This window comes from Rousettus aegyptiacus, unplaced genomic scaffold (assembly GCF_014176215.1).
Source record: "Rousettus aegyptiacus isolate mRouAeg1 unplaced genomic scaffold, mRouAeg1.p scaffold_m13_p_10, whole genome shotgun sequence".
NCBI lineage: Eukaryota > Metazoa > Chordata > Mammalia > Chiroptera > Pteropodidae > Rousettus > Rousettus aegyptiacus.
The window spans coordinates 63,381,361-63,397,109 of record NW_023416285.1 but is presented as its reverse complement, the minus strand read 5'-3'; the positions used below and the strand labels follow the sequence as shown (position 1 = coordinate 63,397,109).

The 15,749-nt window shown below is 35.8% G+C and overlaps 1 protein-coding gene across 1 annotated transcript in view; it reads right to left on the bottom strand.

Moving 5' to 3' along the window:
• LOC107509632 overlaps positions 1-15,749 on the bottom strand; it is an 87,131-nt gene that overhangs the window by 15,959 nt on the left and 55,423 nt on the right. The window contains 4 exon segments of the mRNA XM_036226540.1: positions 6,735-6,811; positions 7,100-7,247; positions 7,505-7,565; positions 11,832-11,909. Of these exon segments, the coding sequence (XP_036082433.1) occupies positions 6,735-6,811; positions 7,100-7,247; positions 7,505-7,565; positions 11,832-11,909 (364 nt within the window).

Below are 15,749 nucleotides of genomic sequence, written 5' to 3'. Positions count from 1 at the left end.
CCATCTCGTTGGGTGGTACGGGAGTGGCCAGGGGTATTTTGAAGATCCAGCTAAGGGGAAGTTGAGCTGGAGACACATTTAGCTTGGATTTAGTGGGACATACTGATGTAGTTATTAGTCACTTTTCTCTATTATTAGGTTACTGCTGGTTTCCCAGGATACACTTTCTTCCATGAATAGTTCAAGTGCCTACTCTGTGACTCAACTGGCATCATAATATGAAGATGAAGGACACTGGCTATGTTGTGTTATAAACATGAGGAGAAACAGAGCCAGAAGCTCTGTTTGGAAAATTCTTCTAATTATCAGATATGTAAAATTGTAAGTTGAAGTTTTGATCTCATCTCCTAATCAAAATGGTATTTCTATTTTGTCGAAAATAAGATCTATGTTGAAATATATATAACTATAAACATATTGCATGTATTTTTTATTGGACTTCTACAAAAAAATTTTTTCACAATTCCTATGAATGTAAGATACAAATTTACAGCAACACCAATGAGTGTTTTAGTGGGCATTTCAACACGTCAGATCACATGTTGGTATATTTGACACAACTTGAAATGTGGCAATTCCACTTAAAATGGCTGCAGAATTCTTCTTTTTAAAAGGTGATCCCTAAGTTATAAAAGCTTCCAGCCCCACAAAACCTGGATTTGTCCCTAATGAGCAATTCTGCTTATATTATCCTCATGCAGCAAATCATAAAATAAACTCTTCAAGATGATACTGACTTTAAATACCATATAATCTGGTAGAGGATTTTCACATATCTCCTTTTAAATTTCAATACTTTTTTAAAAAAATAAATAAATAAGAGCTATGTTATGAAATGCAGTCCAAAGTCTTAGAGGTTGTTACTATGAGAACAGTAGAAAATAATAAGCTAAATGAGACATAACCTTGAAATAAGAGAGAATAAACTAAATTTTAAAAATCAGTGCAAATTTACAACCTTAAAAGGTACATCCTCTTCTCTGTTTCTCTTAAGAGTAGCCCACTATTCAAAACACTGGGGTAGAAAATAATTTCTTAAACAGAAAAGACATTAATTCTAAAAGAAAAAATATATAAATTGGATCTCATTAAATTTAAAAACATCTATTCATCAAAAGATATTGTTATTAAAGTAAAGTGACAGGCCACAGACTGACAGAAAAAATAAAGACCAAATCAATAATAAATCTTCTTTTTTAAAAGAAAAGCAAAAGACAGAAGCAGTCCCTTCACACACACAAAAATGATACCTATTTAATAGGCATCTTGAAAAGGTGCTCAACATTTTCAGTCATCGGGACAATGCAAATTAAAACTTCAATGAGATGCCACTACATACCCATCAGAGTAGCTAAACTTAAAAGATTAACCATACCAAATATTTGCAAGCATATGGAGCAACAGGAATTCTTATATGTTCTGGTGAGAGTATAAAACTGTACAACCACATTGGCAAACTGCTTGGCAATTTATTTTAAAGTTAAGCAAACCTCTCCCTGCCCTATGATCAAGGAATTCCATTATATACTTAAAAAACCAAGAGAAATAAATGCTTATGTTCACAAAATGGCATAACAATGCTTATAGTAGTTTTATTAATAATAGCCTCAAAATGGCAATAGCACAAGTATCCATCAAAGGACAACAGAGAAACAAATGTAGAATATTGATATAATGAAATTCTATTTTCCACCATAAAAAAGAACAATACTGGTACATACAACAACGCTGACGACTCTCACAGGAACCAATTTAAAAGACTTTCCACAGGTCAATTTGTCATAACTTAAGTATCAATGGAAATAATTATTAATTGTAATATGATTAATATTAATTAATAATTACTAAAGTGTAATAATAATTGCTCATTATTTTGGTTATTTGAAATAAACCAAGTCTATAAATGCCACACGTTCATAACAATACGTAAAAAGAGTTAATAGAAAGCAATGACTTTCAAACTTTTTTAAAGCAAGGTACACAGTTAGAAATATAATGTATATGACTGTAAGCATGCATACACAAACACACATATCTGAGATGCTACACAAAGTATTACTTACCCTTACCATATGTGGCAAACTCTGGCTGTTTCTATTCTATTTTTTAACCAATTTTTAAATTTTTAATTCATGAGCAACCATCGGTTGCAACCTATATTTTATAAAACATTGATAATAATTACAAAAGGCAGTTGAAATAGAAGAGGACAAGGTTCATTTGTACTGATTTTGAGGTTTTGATAAGTAGGAATATTCTTATAGGTGGACATTTTATCTTACTAATCACATATCTGCTTATATGTATACTTTATGTATGCAGAGAAAAATAAATATGGAAAACTACAAGTAAGCTAAATAGTCTTAGAAAAATAAGAACTGCATCAAAAGGAGAAAGGATTGTCCAGCATGGGTAATCAAACCAGGTTCAAAGGGACTACAACAAATATGTTTCCTAATAATAAAATAACCAAATGTCCTAAAAGCAAAAGCTAAACATATGTGCTCAATCTCTCATATCCAGGGGTTAAAACTTATATGTTACTAAACTAATTATAATAAACTCTAACAAGCCATACATAATTTCAATTAATTTTATTCTTATCTAATTTTTGAAAAGATAATATATCCACATAGTCCAAATTTTAATATAAAATAAAACTTTAAAAGGAATATATAATATTAAATAATAAACTATGCATTTTTTTCAGAAATCTCTCTCCCTTGTCCCCCATCTGTTTAGTTTCTACTCTCTCAGAAGCCCCTCCCAATCTACGTAGCCACTAACAAGTGTCCTGGGTCTCCTTGTCTAATTTCTTTGTGCATAATCAAGAAAATATAAATTATTTATCTTAAAAAAATTTTAATTCACTTCCCAGAGGGTTTTAATTGAAATGTAATTTACATACCATAAAACTCACATTTAAAGTATACAATTAAGTGGTTTTAGTAGATTTTAGGTTGCACAACCATCACACTAATTACAGGACTTCTTCATCACTCCCCAAATGCCCCATCCCCCTATCCTTGAACAACCATTAATCTACTTTCTGTCTCTAGATTTGCTATTCTGGACATTTTTTATATGGAATCATACAGTAGGTGGTATTTCATGACTGGCTTTCACTTAGCATAATGTTTTCAAGGTTCACCTATGTTGTAACATGTATCAATACTTCATACTTTCTATGGTTGAATATTCCATTTTATATATATAAAATAAATTTTTTATTAATTAAATTAATTCATTTGTTATATTGATGGAATTTTAAATCCATTTTATGTATTCATCAGTTGACAGACATTTGGGTTATTTCTACTTATTTTTGGCCATTATGAGTAATACTGCTATGAACAGCCATGTATATGTTTTTTGCATGTTTTTGATTCTCATGGGGATATACCCAGGAATTGCTGGGCCACGTGGTTACTCTGTTTCACTTTTCTGAGAAACTGCCAGACCACTTTCTAAAGGAGCTGCATCACGTTTCGTTCCTACTAGTAATGTGTATGAATTCCAATTTCTTCACCTCCTCACCAACAGTTATTGTTCGTATTTTTTATTATCTCTCTTCTTTAACACAAAAGGAAGCATACCACACGCAGTGCTACGTACTTTGCTTCTTCTGCATGATATCTCAGAGATCCTTCCCTTTCAGGAAAACAGACAGAGAGGAGCTGTTTCTGGGAAAGCAGCTGGTACAGAGGAGGCAGGGCGGAGGGGAATCCCAAATGAACATACATATATATGAGTAATTTTTTTACTCAGCTTTCTCGTATCACAAACACTCATGCTCACACACATATGCACACATACGCATGCCCCTGAAAGGGTCCCGGAGCATCATCTGAAAATCATCTATCTGGTTCACCCCTCACTTGACAGAGAGAACCCAAAATCTGGAAAGATCTCGTAAACTTCCTAGGTTCACTGGATTGCTAGACCTGTTGGAACAAAATACCTCAATTTGGGTGGCTTAAACAATGGAAATGTATTGTCTCTTAGTTCTGGAAGCTAAATGCCCCAAATCAAGGTGTCAGCAGAATTGGTCCTTTTGAGAGCTGTGAGAGAGAAACTGTTCCAAGCCTCTCCCCTAACTTCTCATGGTTTATGAACCATTTATGGTGTTTCTTGGCTTGTAAAAGCATCACCCTGATTTCTGCCTTCACCTTCACTTGGCATTCTCCCTGGGTAGATATGGCTGTGTCCAAATGTCCCCTTTTCTCAGGACAGCATCATATTGAATTAGACCCACTCTAATGACCTTATCTTAACTAATTACACCTGCAATGACCTTATTTTCAAATAAGGTGACATTCTGATATAATGGGGGTTAGGGCTTCAATGTATGAATTTTGGAGGAACACAATTCAACCCTAACACTAGGGTTATTGCCACTAGTAAAACTTTCTGGATTTCTCAAATGTTCTTGAATTTCATAGGTATCTTTTGTACCAAGGAGACAGGTTTATAAAACAGTTTCATTAACAACAACTCTAATTAAAGATTAATATCTAATTCAACAAACAATCAACTGAGATTCAACATCAATTTTAAAAAGTTATTAATCTAACATAGCCACTTTGGGGGGCATTGGTGGGGGAGAAATCTCTGTGCATCCTGTGGCATTGTGGAAAGGGCTATGGGCTGCAGGTTGGGAAATGCATGTTCTAGCTCTGACACTCGCCATGGCACTGCCTAGGTGTCCACTGCCTCTTCTCATGGAGGAGTTGATATGATCTCTATATTCCAAAGGATTCTCCCATTCCTATTCTATTTTGTTATGCTCTATCTTGTGCTACTGTTTTCTATCCCCACACATATATATGAACAACGGGAAGTTAGATGACACAAATAAACAAGCATGCATACACACACATTAATATATATAAAACACCTATTTATGGACTCATAGATATTTTAGAAATGGAAGACTTTCATTTACTGCCTTCATTTAAAAGGCAAACAAAAAAGGAAGCCTAGGGAGGTTAAGTAGTGCTAAGACTCACACATCATTCCTGATGTTAAGTCCACAGATGGAGGGGTTGCAATGGATGAACTTGAGAGGTCCATATATCTCCTAAAAGTTTATATGCAAAAGCTGGTATGAATATGCATGTAAACATTTTATTTTTTCTGTTGGAAGAGTTCCTAGTTTTTACCAAATTCTCAAAGGGAACTGTTTTTGCTCAAATAAATCCTCAGCTCCTGTATCGAAATGTCTGGTGAATAAGAATTACTTAGTAGACATTAGTTGATTTAAATATATCAAATTCTTAACCAGAAAAAGTTAATAACTACTGAAATAGAGAAAAGTAGATTATAGTCATTCTCTGGGAAAGAATCCTCACTGTTTTCTGCTCCCATAATGTTCTACCTGTATGAAGTTTTTCAATCATCTGTAGTTCCAAGTTCTGGCTGAATTTTACAATGCCAAATGTGTCTGTTAAGCCAATTAAGAATGATCCTTAAATCATGATTTCATCTCCTTTAAGAAATCATCCATGTTTTCTTTTAACTTTATCATTATATTTAATTAACAAGAGTTTAATGGCAGTTAATAAATGATATGTTCATTAACTTAGGAAATTACTTTGTCCTTATTAATTTAATTTTTTCATGCTTATAATTTTCCTTAGTTCCATCAAGTAAGACATACCACATTCAATTAAACCTGAGTTACCTTACTCTACGATTAGTCCAAGTACCAGGGGGAAAATCTCTTATATATCCAGGACATGTGCTGGAATAATTATCAAAACTGTGACTTTGAAAAAGGCAAGGAAAGAAATGCCTTGGCCCAAAGATATGTGGTATCATAAGCAGAGAGCAGCAGTACCATAGAAAAGGAGCTCAAAAAATATTTTATGATTCAGTTGAAGAAAAAAGAAGTAGCTAATGCTGCCAAGAGGACAGAAAACCTTCACAGAGTAGGGAGCCATCAACCTTAGGAACAGCTAACAGGACAACTTACCACTGAAGGGCAATGTAATGGGGAGATCCTTGTCTGAAAGAGAATGTGTTTTTGTGAGACATTAAGGAATGGCGCCAAGCTCATGATTATCAATGTAGATATCAAATTCAGCTGTCTGTAGTTATTAAACATTTCTTTTTTATAATTTATTACTAATGCTTGCAAATATGGAAGCAACCCAAAGTTCCAGGAATGGAGCTTCAAGACAAAAGAAGTATAATACTCTGTAAGAAAAAGACCCAACCATTTGTACCATACATGTATATGATAATGAATTACACTTTTAAAACCCCCACAAATGTTATTTACAAATAATTTGCACTCTTCAGAGCATTTACAATGAATTCACTTTGCCAATGAAAATTAAAAGCTCTCTTTTTATAAGATTAGGTCTTACTCATGTTTGTGCCCAGAAAAGAGTAGCTGTGAATTTATACTTATAAAATAGCATTATTAAGTATAATCAAGGAAGATCTGATAAAATCTTGCTATTCATCTTATCTAACTTACCAGACTACCCTTTATCATAGAGAAAGAGTGGATTTCTCATCCTAAAAGAATAAATGATCAGTTTGACATCTAGGTACCATCTAAAACTTACAGAAATGAATACAAGAATTTTGAGTGCTCCCTTGGTAAGAGCCAAGACAAGGAGGATCTTCCTGAATCTTTATTCTGCATCTCCCTGGAGAAAAGATTCTTAATATTTTAGAGAGAAAAAAACCTAAGATTCAGATCAAATTTTAACCATTTCTCTTACCTGGAGTGGAGGTTTCTTTGTGTTAAGTGTTTTTTCCCTAGTGGCTGAGAATGAAATCTTGGAAGAATCTGTGGATGCTTGAATAACAACAAACATTTTATTGTTGTAAATTCTATTTAAATTTATTCACATTATGACTCATTCATTAGGTATAACACTAAGCACTTCTTAAAGTGATGTTGTAGAAGAATATTTAATGCAAAAGGAAACTCTCATTTTTTCTTTTTTATGGTATATTGAAAAATATTTCATGTAATTAACAAAACTAAATATAATGTAGCAGATATAGACCCAGAATTGGTAGACTGCAACTGAGAAATTAATTTCAGTGTTTGTGCAACGTTATTACACAGAAATATTCTCACTTTGTAAATGTAATCCAGTTACATCAAGAGTTCCTCCTGGTGGAAAAACAGTGTGGAAATTTTTCAGAGAAGAAGAACCTGTCTTCATTACACAGGAATGTACAGGTATTTCCTCATAGTTCATGTGAGCAATTACCCAACAACAACCCTGAAAAAAGATGATGAATAACTGCGCAGGAAAGAAACTTGGAGTTCTTAAACGTATTATCTTCTGTATTGACATATAAAGATTATTTAATTTATAGCTTCAAAAAGGAGTCAAGTCTAGTGAACCATCTGATGTCACATGGCAATGCGGTCAAGTTCAATATCCCTCTAGCTCTAGAGCTCACAAATATGAAAGTCATTTATAGCTCCCTGCCAGAATTTTATCTGAAAAAGTTAGTGTTTCTATTGTCTACTTACAGATGTGATGAATACAAGAAAGTAGGAGTTTAAGTTGTCAGAGATAATAGTTGTTCCAGCCCTGAAAGAAAGGGTGTGTGGGGGGTGGAATTCAGAGACCACTGAGAATTATTTATTCATACAAAAATACTCATTGAGACTATTGTGTGCTAGGCTAAAGACAAATGAGTAAGACAGAAATCATTTCTCAATTGTATGGAGTTGTATATATTTTTCCACCCACAAGTAACTCGTGAGCATCAATGTGCCAACATTGTAGATTTGAGGGGGAAGAATAGGACATAGTGCCTAGGCTTGAAAAGCAACAATATGTTCCATTTGTGCTCTATTTGGAGATATTAAGAAAATGCATCATAAACAAAAGTGGGAAGAGATATCACTTAAGTAAATGTGCAGTGGTATAGGCAGAATAATTCGAGATAAGATTATTAAGTAGATAAAACTTGATTTTGGTGCTCTAATTCTGTTTTTATATAGAATTTCCTTTCTATGGGTGTCTTTGAGGCTCCTTGGCACCTTCCTAAGGTCTCCTCCTTGATAATCACCATTTGCAGCCTCGGAGATAGTCTAAGGCCAAATAACTAACTTGATAAATTAATTTCTACTAATTCGATAAACTAATTTAGGGTTATTCTTCTAAATGAAAGATATAAATTTTAACTTCAGCCTTATAGAGACAGCTGGAATAACAACAATGCTGTATATTTTCATTGTGCTGTTATTTACAAACATTAATGCAAGGTACTATGTGTTAAGTAGTGAGGGACTAAAAAGATGAATAAGATGTTAACTCAGCTGAAAAGAGGACTCATCAGCTAGTAAGTGGGGGAGATGAATACACAAGCACTTTAATCAAAGCAGCAAGCAGTGGGGAAGCATGGGCATGAGTGTCAAGAGAGGCTGAGCGTTCACCCCATGCCAGCTAAATGTGCTACCAAGCTCCCTTAATGCACCCAAGCCTAGATCTTCCTAGGCAAGCAAGGTAGAAAAGGGTGACCCCAGCAGAAACAGGCACAGTGTCAATTAGTGAGATCCCCAAAGGAAAGATGAATCTCCAGAAAGAGGAGGCAGGGCTCTCAGATCCAGCCACCCCCCCCCCCCACCCACACACACACATGAAAAATCTCTTTTCTTTCATTACCTTGGAGGATTTAGGTCCAATTTTCCCATAGAAGTGGCAGATTTCCTAAATGCACAAAGCTTTTCAGAGATCAAAAAGAGGCTGATAAAAAGTTAGGATCCTATTTTACCAGGTGCAAAGACTTTTGAATGAGTTTTATTTTTATGATTTAACCCAATAATGATGAATACTCGTAATTTCGGGTCAGACTGGAAGAAGACAGTGCCTCAGGGGAGCCAACAGGAGACACTGCGAACAACCAATCCTTTTCATCACTTCTCAAGTCACACCCAGCATTGACTCATATCAAGAAGATAGATCACAAAACATTTATAGGAGTCAATGCATCCTCAAGACTTCTGGATCCTCCCTTCTAATATTTTCACTTCTGTGACATTAGATCAGGTTTTTCACACTCTCTAGGTTACAACAACAATCTCCTATGCCTCCAATAAATCTGATAGCAATGCATCTTCTCAACAAGATCACTAGAATAATCCTTTAACACAATGTCATTGTATCATTTCTACAGGCAAAGGTAGTTTTTTGAGACTATCTAAAGTATTGAAAGCTTCCACCTTCCTCATCTCTCCTATTAATTTCTTTATCCTTCTACACACATACTCCTCACTCTGAGAGCCACACACTTGCTGTTATACTATTTGGGCTATTTCCATCTCTGGACTCTCCATCAATCCATGTCTCTCGAAAGCTGGCTTTATCCTTATTTTTCCAGGGAACAGTTCTTTACTGTCCTTAACTATTCACATCTCAAGTTGACACTTCTATAACTTTTATTAATATTGATTTGCCTGCTAATTTGCTTGTTTTTGTTTACTCTAAATGTATTATTTTGTTGTTTTACATGTTATAGTCTAACTTCCCAAGGAATTTCAATATCTTTAAAATAAAAAAACAAATCTTCCAGTTGTGTTTGTTGTTGTTGTTGTTGTTGTTGTTTGTACTCTCTTCATCCCATCTTTCCAATCGCCCAGACAGTACATTGAGGCTTTGGACTTCTATCACTTAGCAGCTCATGAAATCAGTTTCATAAGTCTTTAAATGAAATAGAATAGAACCTAAGAAAACTGAAAATATCAGAGTGCCTCACCCAAGTTGAGGTCGGGATCTTTCTAAAGCTCTGACAGTGATGACTACATGTCACCCTTTATTATGCTATAATATAAAACCTATTTCTTACTAAGTTGAGATCAGAAAACCTTGAGAAACATGGCTGGGGATTTACTAAATATTTGACCTAAGCAAGAAAGTTACCTTGGCAAATTTATTTGGATCCCACTTGTAGTTGCTCTCAGGTTCCTGGCTTATCCCTTTGGCTTTTTATATCACTCTTGTTGGCTCCAAGCATCACCTAATAACCTTCCAAGTTAGACTCTGCCTCCCCCTTGGACCACAGGCTGTCCTCTACATGCAGCTATCCACACTGACCCTGCATGCCCTTTGGCCCTGTATTGTATCAGATGCATCTTGCTCCTGCAAAAAAGAAAAAAAAAAAAAAAGGCCCAGAAATGATGGCAAAGCTTCTGGTATATGTAAATGTATACACCTGGATCTTTGGGGAGCAGAGTCTAACATCCTCTTTCTAGGTTAATGCAACCAACTTTATTATATAATGGGTGGGGATGGGGTGGGGGGAGACACAGGAAATTAACATTTCTTGCAAGTACCTGAGAGTAAAACTCTAATTCACGGAAGAACAATTAGACTCATGATCTTAAATTAGCAATTTACTTAAAATTTGAAAATGGAGCAGCAAAAATTCAGCATTTTTGAAAAAATAAGTCCTGTGAAAATTCTAATTACTAGAAATTATCTGAGGTGATAGTTGTTATAACAAAATACTATTTTAAAAGGCCAAGTGAAATGAAAGTTATATTTCAATTATAGTTTTTCTTTATACATAAAGATATAAATCAAAATTAGCATAAATAATTTTTAAAAAGTTCCCAATGCAAATGGTTTGCTTTAAAAATGGCTTAGAAGGGACTTTCTTTTCCAATTATTTTGGTCAAAATATGAAAATTAGATAGAGATTTGAGAAAAATCTGTGGCTTTTTACATTGCCATGACAATAACCTACACTTCACATATTGGAAGTCAGAACATTCCCTTCGTCGTTTGCCCCGAGCTACAAATGACTATGTTGGTGCCACCAGTTGTTCTTACAACATTTGGAAAATGATGATCATTTCCTAATCTCATTTGCTGCCATTTAGTCAATGTAAAGAAAACAAATATAAATGAGGTTTCTTTTACAGAGGCAGCTATAACTTAATTTAAAAAAAAACCAAAAAACTTCCAGGAATTCATTTTATTACATTCAGTACACACAAACTATTCCCTGGAAATTCTTTGGAAGAACTGAGCAATACCCTGTTGTTTAATTATATACATTATGTAATCTTAAAGTCTGGGCATGGAAGACCTTAAACCCTGAAGAAGGCTCAGGAAAAGCTACCAAAATATCCCTACCAAGGTATTTACGTAGTTAGAAAGAAAATCCGTTAATGTAAACTACTACCACAGTTGATAATACACTGTTGCCTAATTTCTAGCAATGAACAGTAGTAAGAAGTGGGTGAGTCAGTAGTTGGGGGGCAAAATTATTAATATTAAACCTCTAGTGATGGTTCGAAGTTGGTCTCTGAATGCTTCAGGTTTGCACTGGTCAATAAGCCACAGCTGTGCCCAGACTCCGTTGTGCATTCCAGGAGAGCAGAGATTGTCTATTATGTGGGACGTGAAGAGCACCCAATAAATGTTTGTGACAGCTGGCTTAATCTTATAGTCCTTTATTTATTTTCCTTTCATTACCATCTTCTCATTTATTTGATATTTTCTTCTACAAACTTCCTTTATGGAGCAAGAAGGGTTATAAATAATTACTACATAAAAGTAAATTAAATCTTGTTGAAGAGTAAAAGGAATAGCGAGTCCCCTAAAGAACTTATAAACCAACATGCTATGGGTTTTCAAAGGATGAAGTCACACATGGATAGAGGAGCCAAGTGAGTTTTCATGAAAGAGGTGATTTTCACATGATTGTAAGAACAGGTGGGAGTGTGACTGGCAGAGACGATTCTGAAAAATGAAGAGAGCCAAATCTTCTAATTTATTTAATAAATTTTACTCAATATTTACTTATTCTAAAAGAGAAGCTTAAGATACAAAAAGTAACAATATAACCTGTAGTATCGGTGTAAAGAACAGTGAACCAGAAAATCTGTCTTTTCTTTTGGCCATGAAAAAAATAATGGGAGATTCCTGTTGAAAGAGGAAAACAAATTTATCAGAATTTAGAAGGATATTCCAGGTATTATTTGATTTTTTTTAAAGTGGCTTTTATTTCTACTATTTATTCTATGATTGTCTTAGCCCATTTGGGCTGTGGTAACAGAATATCATGCCTCACAAACAAATTTATTTCTCAAAGTTCTGGAGGTTATAAAGTCCTAGACCAAGGTGCCGGCAGACTCGGTGTCCGGTGAGAGCCCACTCCCTGGTTCACAGAGTTCATGTCCTACTGTCTCCTCACACTGTTGAAGGATAGGACTCTGATCTCTTCAGTCCTTTATAAGGCACCCACCCCATTATGAGGGCTCTGCCATCATAACCTAATCACTTCCCAAAGGCCTCTAAACACCATCACATTGAAGATTAGATTTCAATATATGAATTCTGCGGGGTCACAAACATTTAGTCTATAGGAAAAATCAAAGTCAAAATGCACTTCTTCACAGTCTAACAGTCCCTATTCTTGGCCCAATAGAACCCAGTAATCATTCCCTTAGTGCTCATGTCCACCTCCACCTGCCTTCTCTAGCCTCACCTGAGAGTGCTACTGGCCTCCAGGGCATCCTTCAAGGCTGCAGAAAACTAAGGCTCTTTTGTGAGATGGGTCTCCTGGGCCTCAAAGCACTAGTCAAGTCCTCTGAGACTCTCCTTCCCCTTAGGGAGATCTGACACATGATTAAACCTACCATGACCCCAATGAACTTAAGAGGGTGAAACTTCAAAGACACCCAGACCTTTTTACATCTGGACCCAAAAAATAAAACCTTAAGTGAAACTGGAGTCCTCTCACTGCCTGTCCAGCCTCCTTGGTGAATTCCGGTTTCCTGAGAACCTTCCATTTATCCCAATGGCTGCCATCCAGTAACAAGGTCTTTCTCAAGAGTGATACCACCTGCTGCTTACTAGCACAGGTTTGACTTTACCCCACAGCTGGCTACAAGCCAAAGACTTTCTTTTGTTCCAAGAGGGCTGGAGGAGTTTCACCACCACATTTATCTATGGCCAGGATGCTTGAATGATATTTTGTCTCAGGATCATATCTAGTTTTCCACAACATTAGAGCCCTGCCTTGAACAGTTCACTGAAGCCCAAAGTCCTGCATCTAGAACACAACAGTCTTATACCTTAAGTCTGGACTTTGCTTTCAGTTCCCTTCCTGATATACTATGTACACAACCCCTTCTGAATCCTGAAAGCCCTGCTTCCCAGCCTTGTCCTACCTCTTAGGTAAAAGAACTTGAATTCTGGCACCATATTGGGTTGGACTAAAGCAATGTTTTCCAATCTTACTCAGTCATAAAAAGTCACCAGGTGCATTCATTCAAAAGACAGAATTTCAAGCCTTTCTCTTAAAGGTTCTTGTTTGGGACAGCTGGGGAAGGGCTGACAGCATTTTCAACAAGTGCCCTAGATGATCCCCAGCACTTTTTGGCATTTAGGGAAATACTGGATTAGAGTCTTCTGTTCCTTCTTAGACCTGGTGATTTGGACTTCCAGCTCCTTTCTGTGAGTGTGTGTGTGTGGTGGTGGTGGTGGTTGGGGAGGTGGGGTGTCAACCCTTTTTTCCCAATTTCTCCTAGTTTCAAGCCTAGCCAGCCTCAATCCTACCTGTCTTTCTTCCACATTCCCAATATGTCTTATAGCCAGAGTCACCCTGACCCTAACACTTCTTTTACCCAGAAGGACTTCCTCAACCTACAATTCTGTCCCTCGCCTCACAGAGAACCATTCCTACCCAAGAGTTCCTATGCCCACATCCCAATTCCCTTGGGTCAGTTCCCTTGTCTGATATGGGACATACTGCAGGCCCATATGAGAACAGAATTTTCCACTCTTCACAGACATGGTGATTTTCATCTTTGGCCTTCCTGAGAGGGCACCCACTCTTTATACCCTTTAGTTTCTTTGATCCTTGTTGGTAACTTCCCCTTTGCTGGACAGCCTATGGTGTATGCACCCAATTTATCGTATTTCTTGCACTTTAAATAATATATATTCTCTATGACATTGTCACACATATGCCTATATTCTCAAGTAATTTTCCCTAGTTGTCTAATGTATACAAGATTGTCTCTCCACTTTAACCACAAACCTAGTAACCAAAATAATAATTTCTTGTTTAACACCTTTATTCATGCGAGCCATTTTATTTATAAAACACATTTTATTTTAAAGCACATTTTATATATAAAATACTTTTATTTTAAAATAAATTTTTATATTAAATACATTTTATTTTAAAATACATCTTACATATAAAATATATTTTATATATATATTTTTAAATTTATTTCCTCTCTGAGAATAGAGCGTATACCCTTAACTTTCATACTATTACTTATCCTTCACGGCACTAGAAAGCACAGATACACAGTAAGTGATCGACAACTGATTACAATATTGATAAAACGAAGGATTTAAGGTCTACTACAACAACTGGGTGGTAATGAGAATTCATAATCAGCCTCAAAGATTAGAATGCATGGAAATCACCTGTCAGAGGAATTTAATATATCAACAATGATATATGAAGGAAGAAGGAAGTTCTGCATTTTTAACTCCTTGGGTCATCTTAAACATTCAAGAGGTCCATATATCAATCTACTTGACAAGTGGAAAACAGAACCAACAAAAACACAACTGAACAAAACTTCTCTTCTTGCCTGAAAATAATGAATGTGAAGGTTGGTGAAAATCTAGAAAGTTGTGTTTTCCATGTTTATGTTGGCGTAGATCCTATGTGGAAATGGCTGGTCGGTGTAGGGTCAGTGAAGCTAACAAATACAGGAAGGAGTCAGCTCCCCTGTCTAGGAATTCTGCTTCCAGAGACCCCCCTCAAAAATCATGATAGTCTTCTCTGAAAATGCTTCCTTTTGAATCAATTGCATTCTAACAAAGAGAAAGCTCTAACATAAAAAGGATGAGATTGCTGTGAGATAGTAAGGGGGCAGTCATTTACTAAGCAGCCACCAGTCCCTCCCAAGTTCCATGCTTCGTGCATGCTATCTCAGTCAGTCCAGAAAGAACCTTACACACGAGAAAAATGAAGCTCTGGGAAGTAAAGTAGCTTGTCCCTGGTCACCCAGTATGGCAAAGCCAGGCTCCCGACTGAGGTCGGTCTGACTCCAGAGACAAAGTCCTTTTACCAACATCAAATTGTCAACTCAACTCAACAAAAAGTACTTGTGTCAGATACTGTTCTAGCTCCAGATACATAGCATGGAACACAACAAGTCCCTCCACTCGAGGAGTGCACACATGATTGGGTTTCTCAAATTGTCATTCAGGATATTTAGGATCACTTAAGACATCTTTAAAATGTCTAGAGAGACCCTGAGGGGGAAAAAAAATGATAATGCAATCCAAATCATAAATCAATAAGAACTCCACCCATACAGAGATATTTTACATTCATTATAAGGCTTCAATACGACAATTTTTTTCTTTGTTTGAAATTCAATGAAAGGCAAAGAAGACTGCAGACACTGAATGACATTACAAAGGCCCTGATTAATGTCTCATAAATGTCATGACTCATCTTCTACTACTACTACTCCACAACACCAAACTCTATTATTATACAGTAGATACCAGGGTCCACTTGATAATTATTTCTTAAGTCATATTTAATAAAAGAAGTCATAGTCTCCATTCCACATAGCCATTCCATGTCGCTGCAATTACAATTTTTATTCTGGCCTTCCCGTGACCCCAAAACTTCTAAAAGCTTTGGAGAAGAGTTTAGAGTGGCCAAAACTATAAAGAAAATTGAATTTAACAAGCCATTTCCTAGAATCTCCAAAGTTTGTT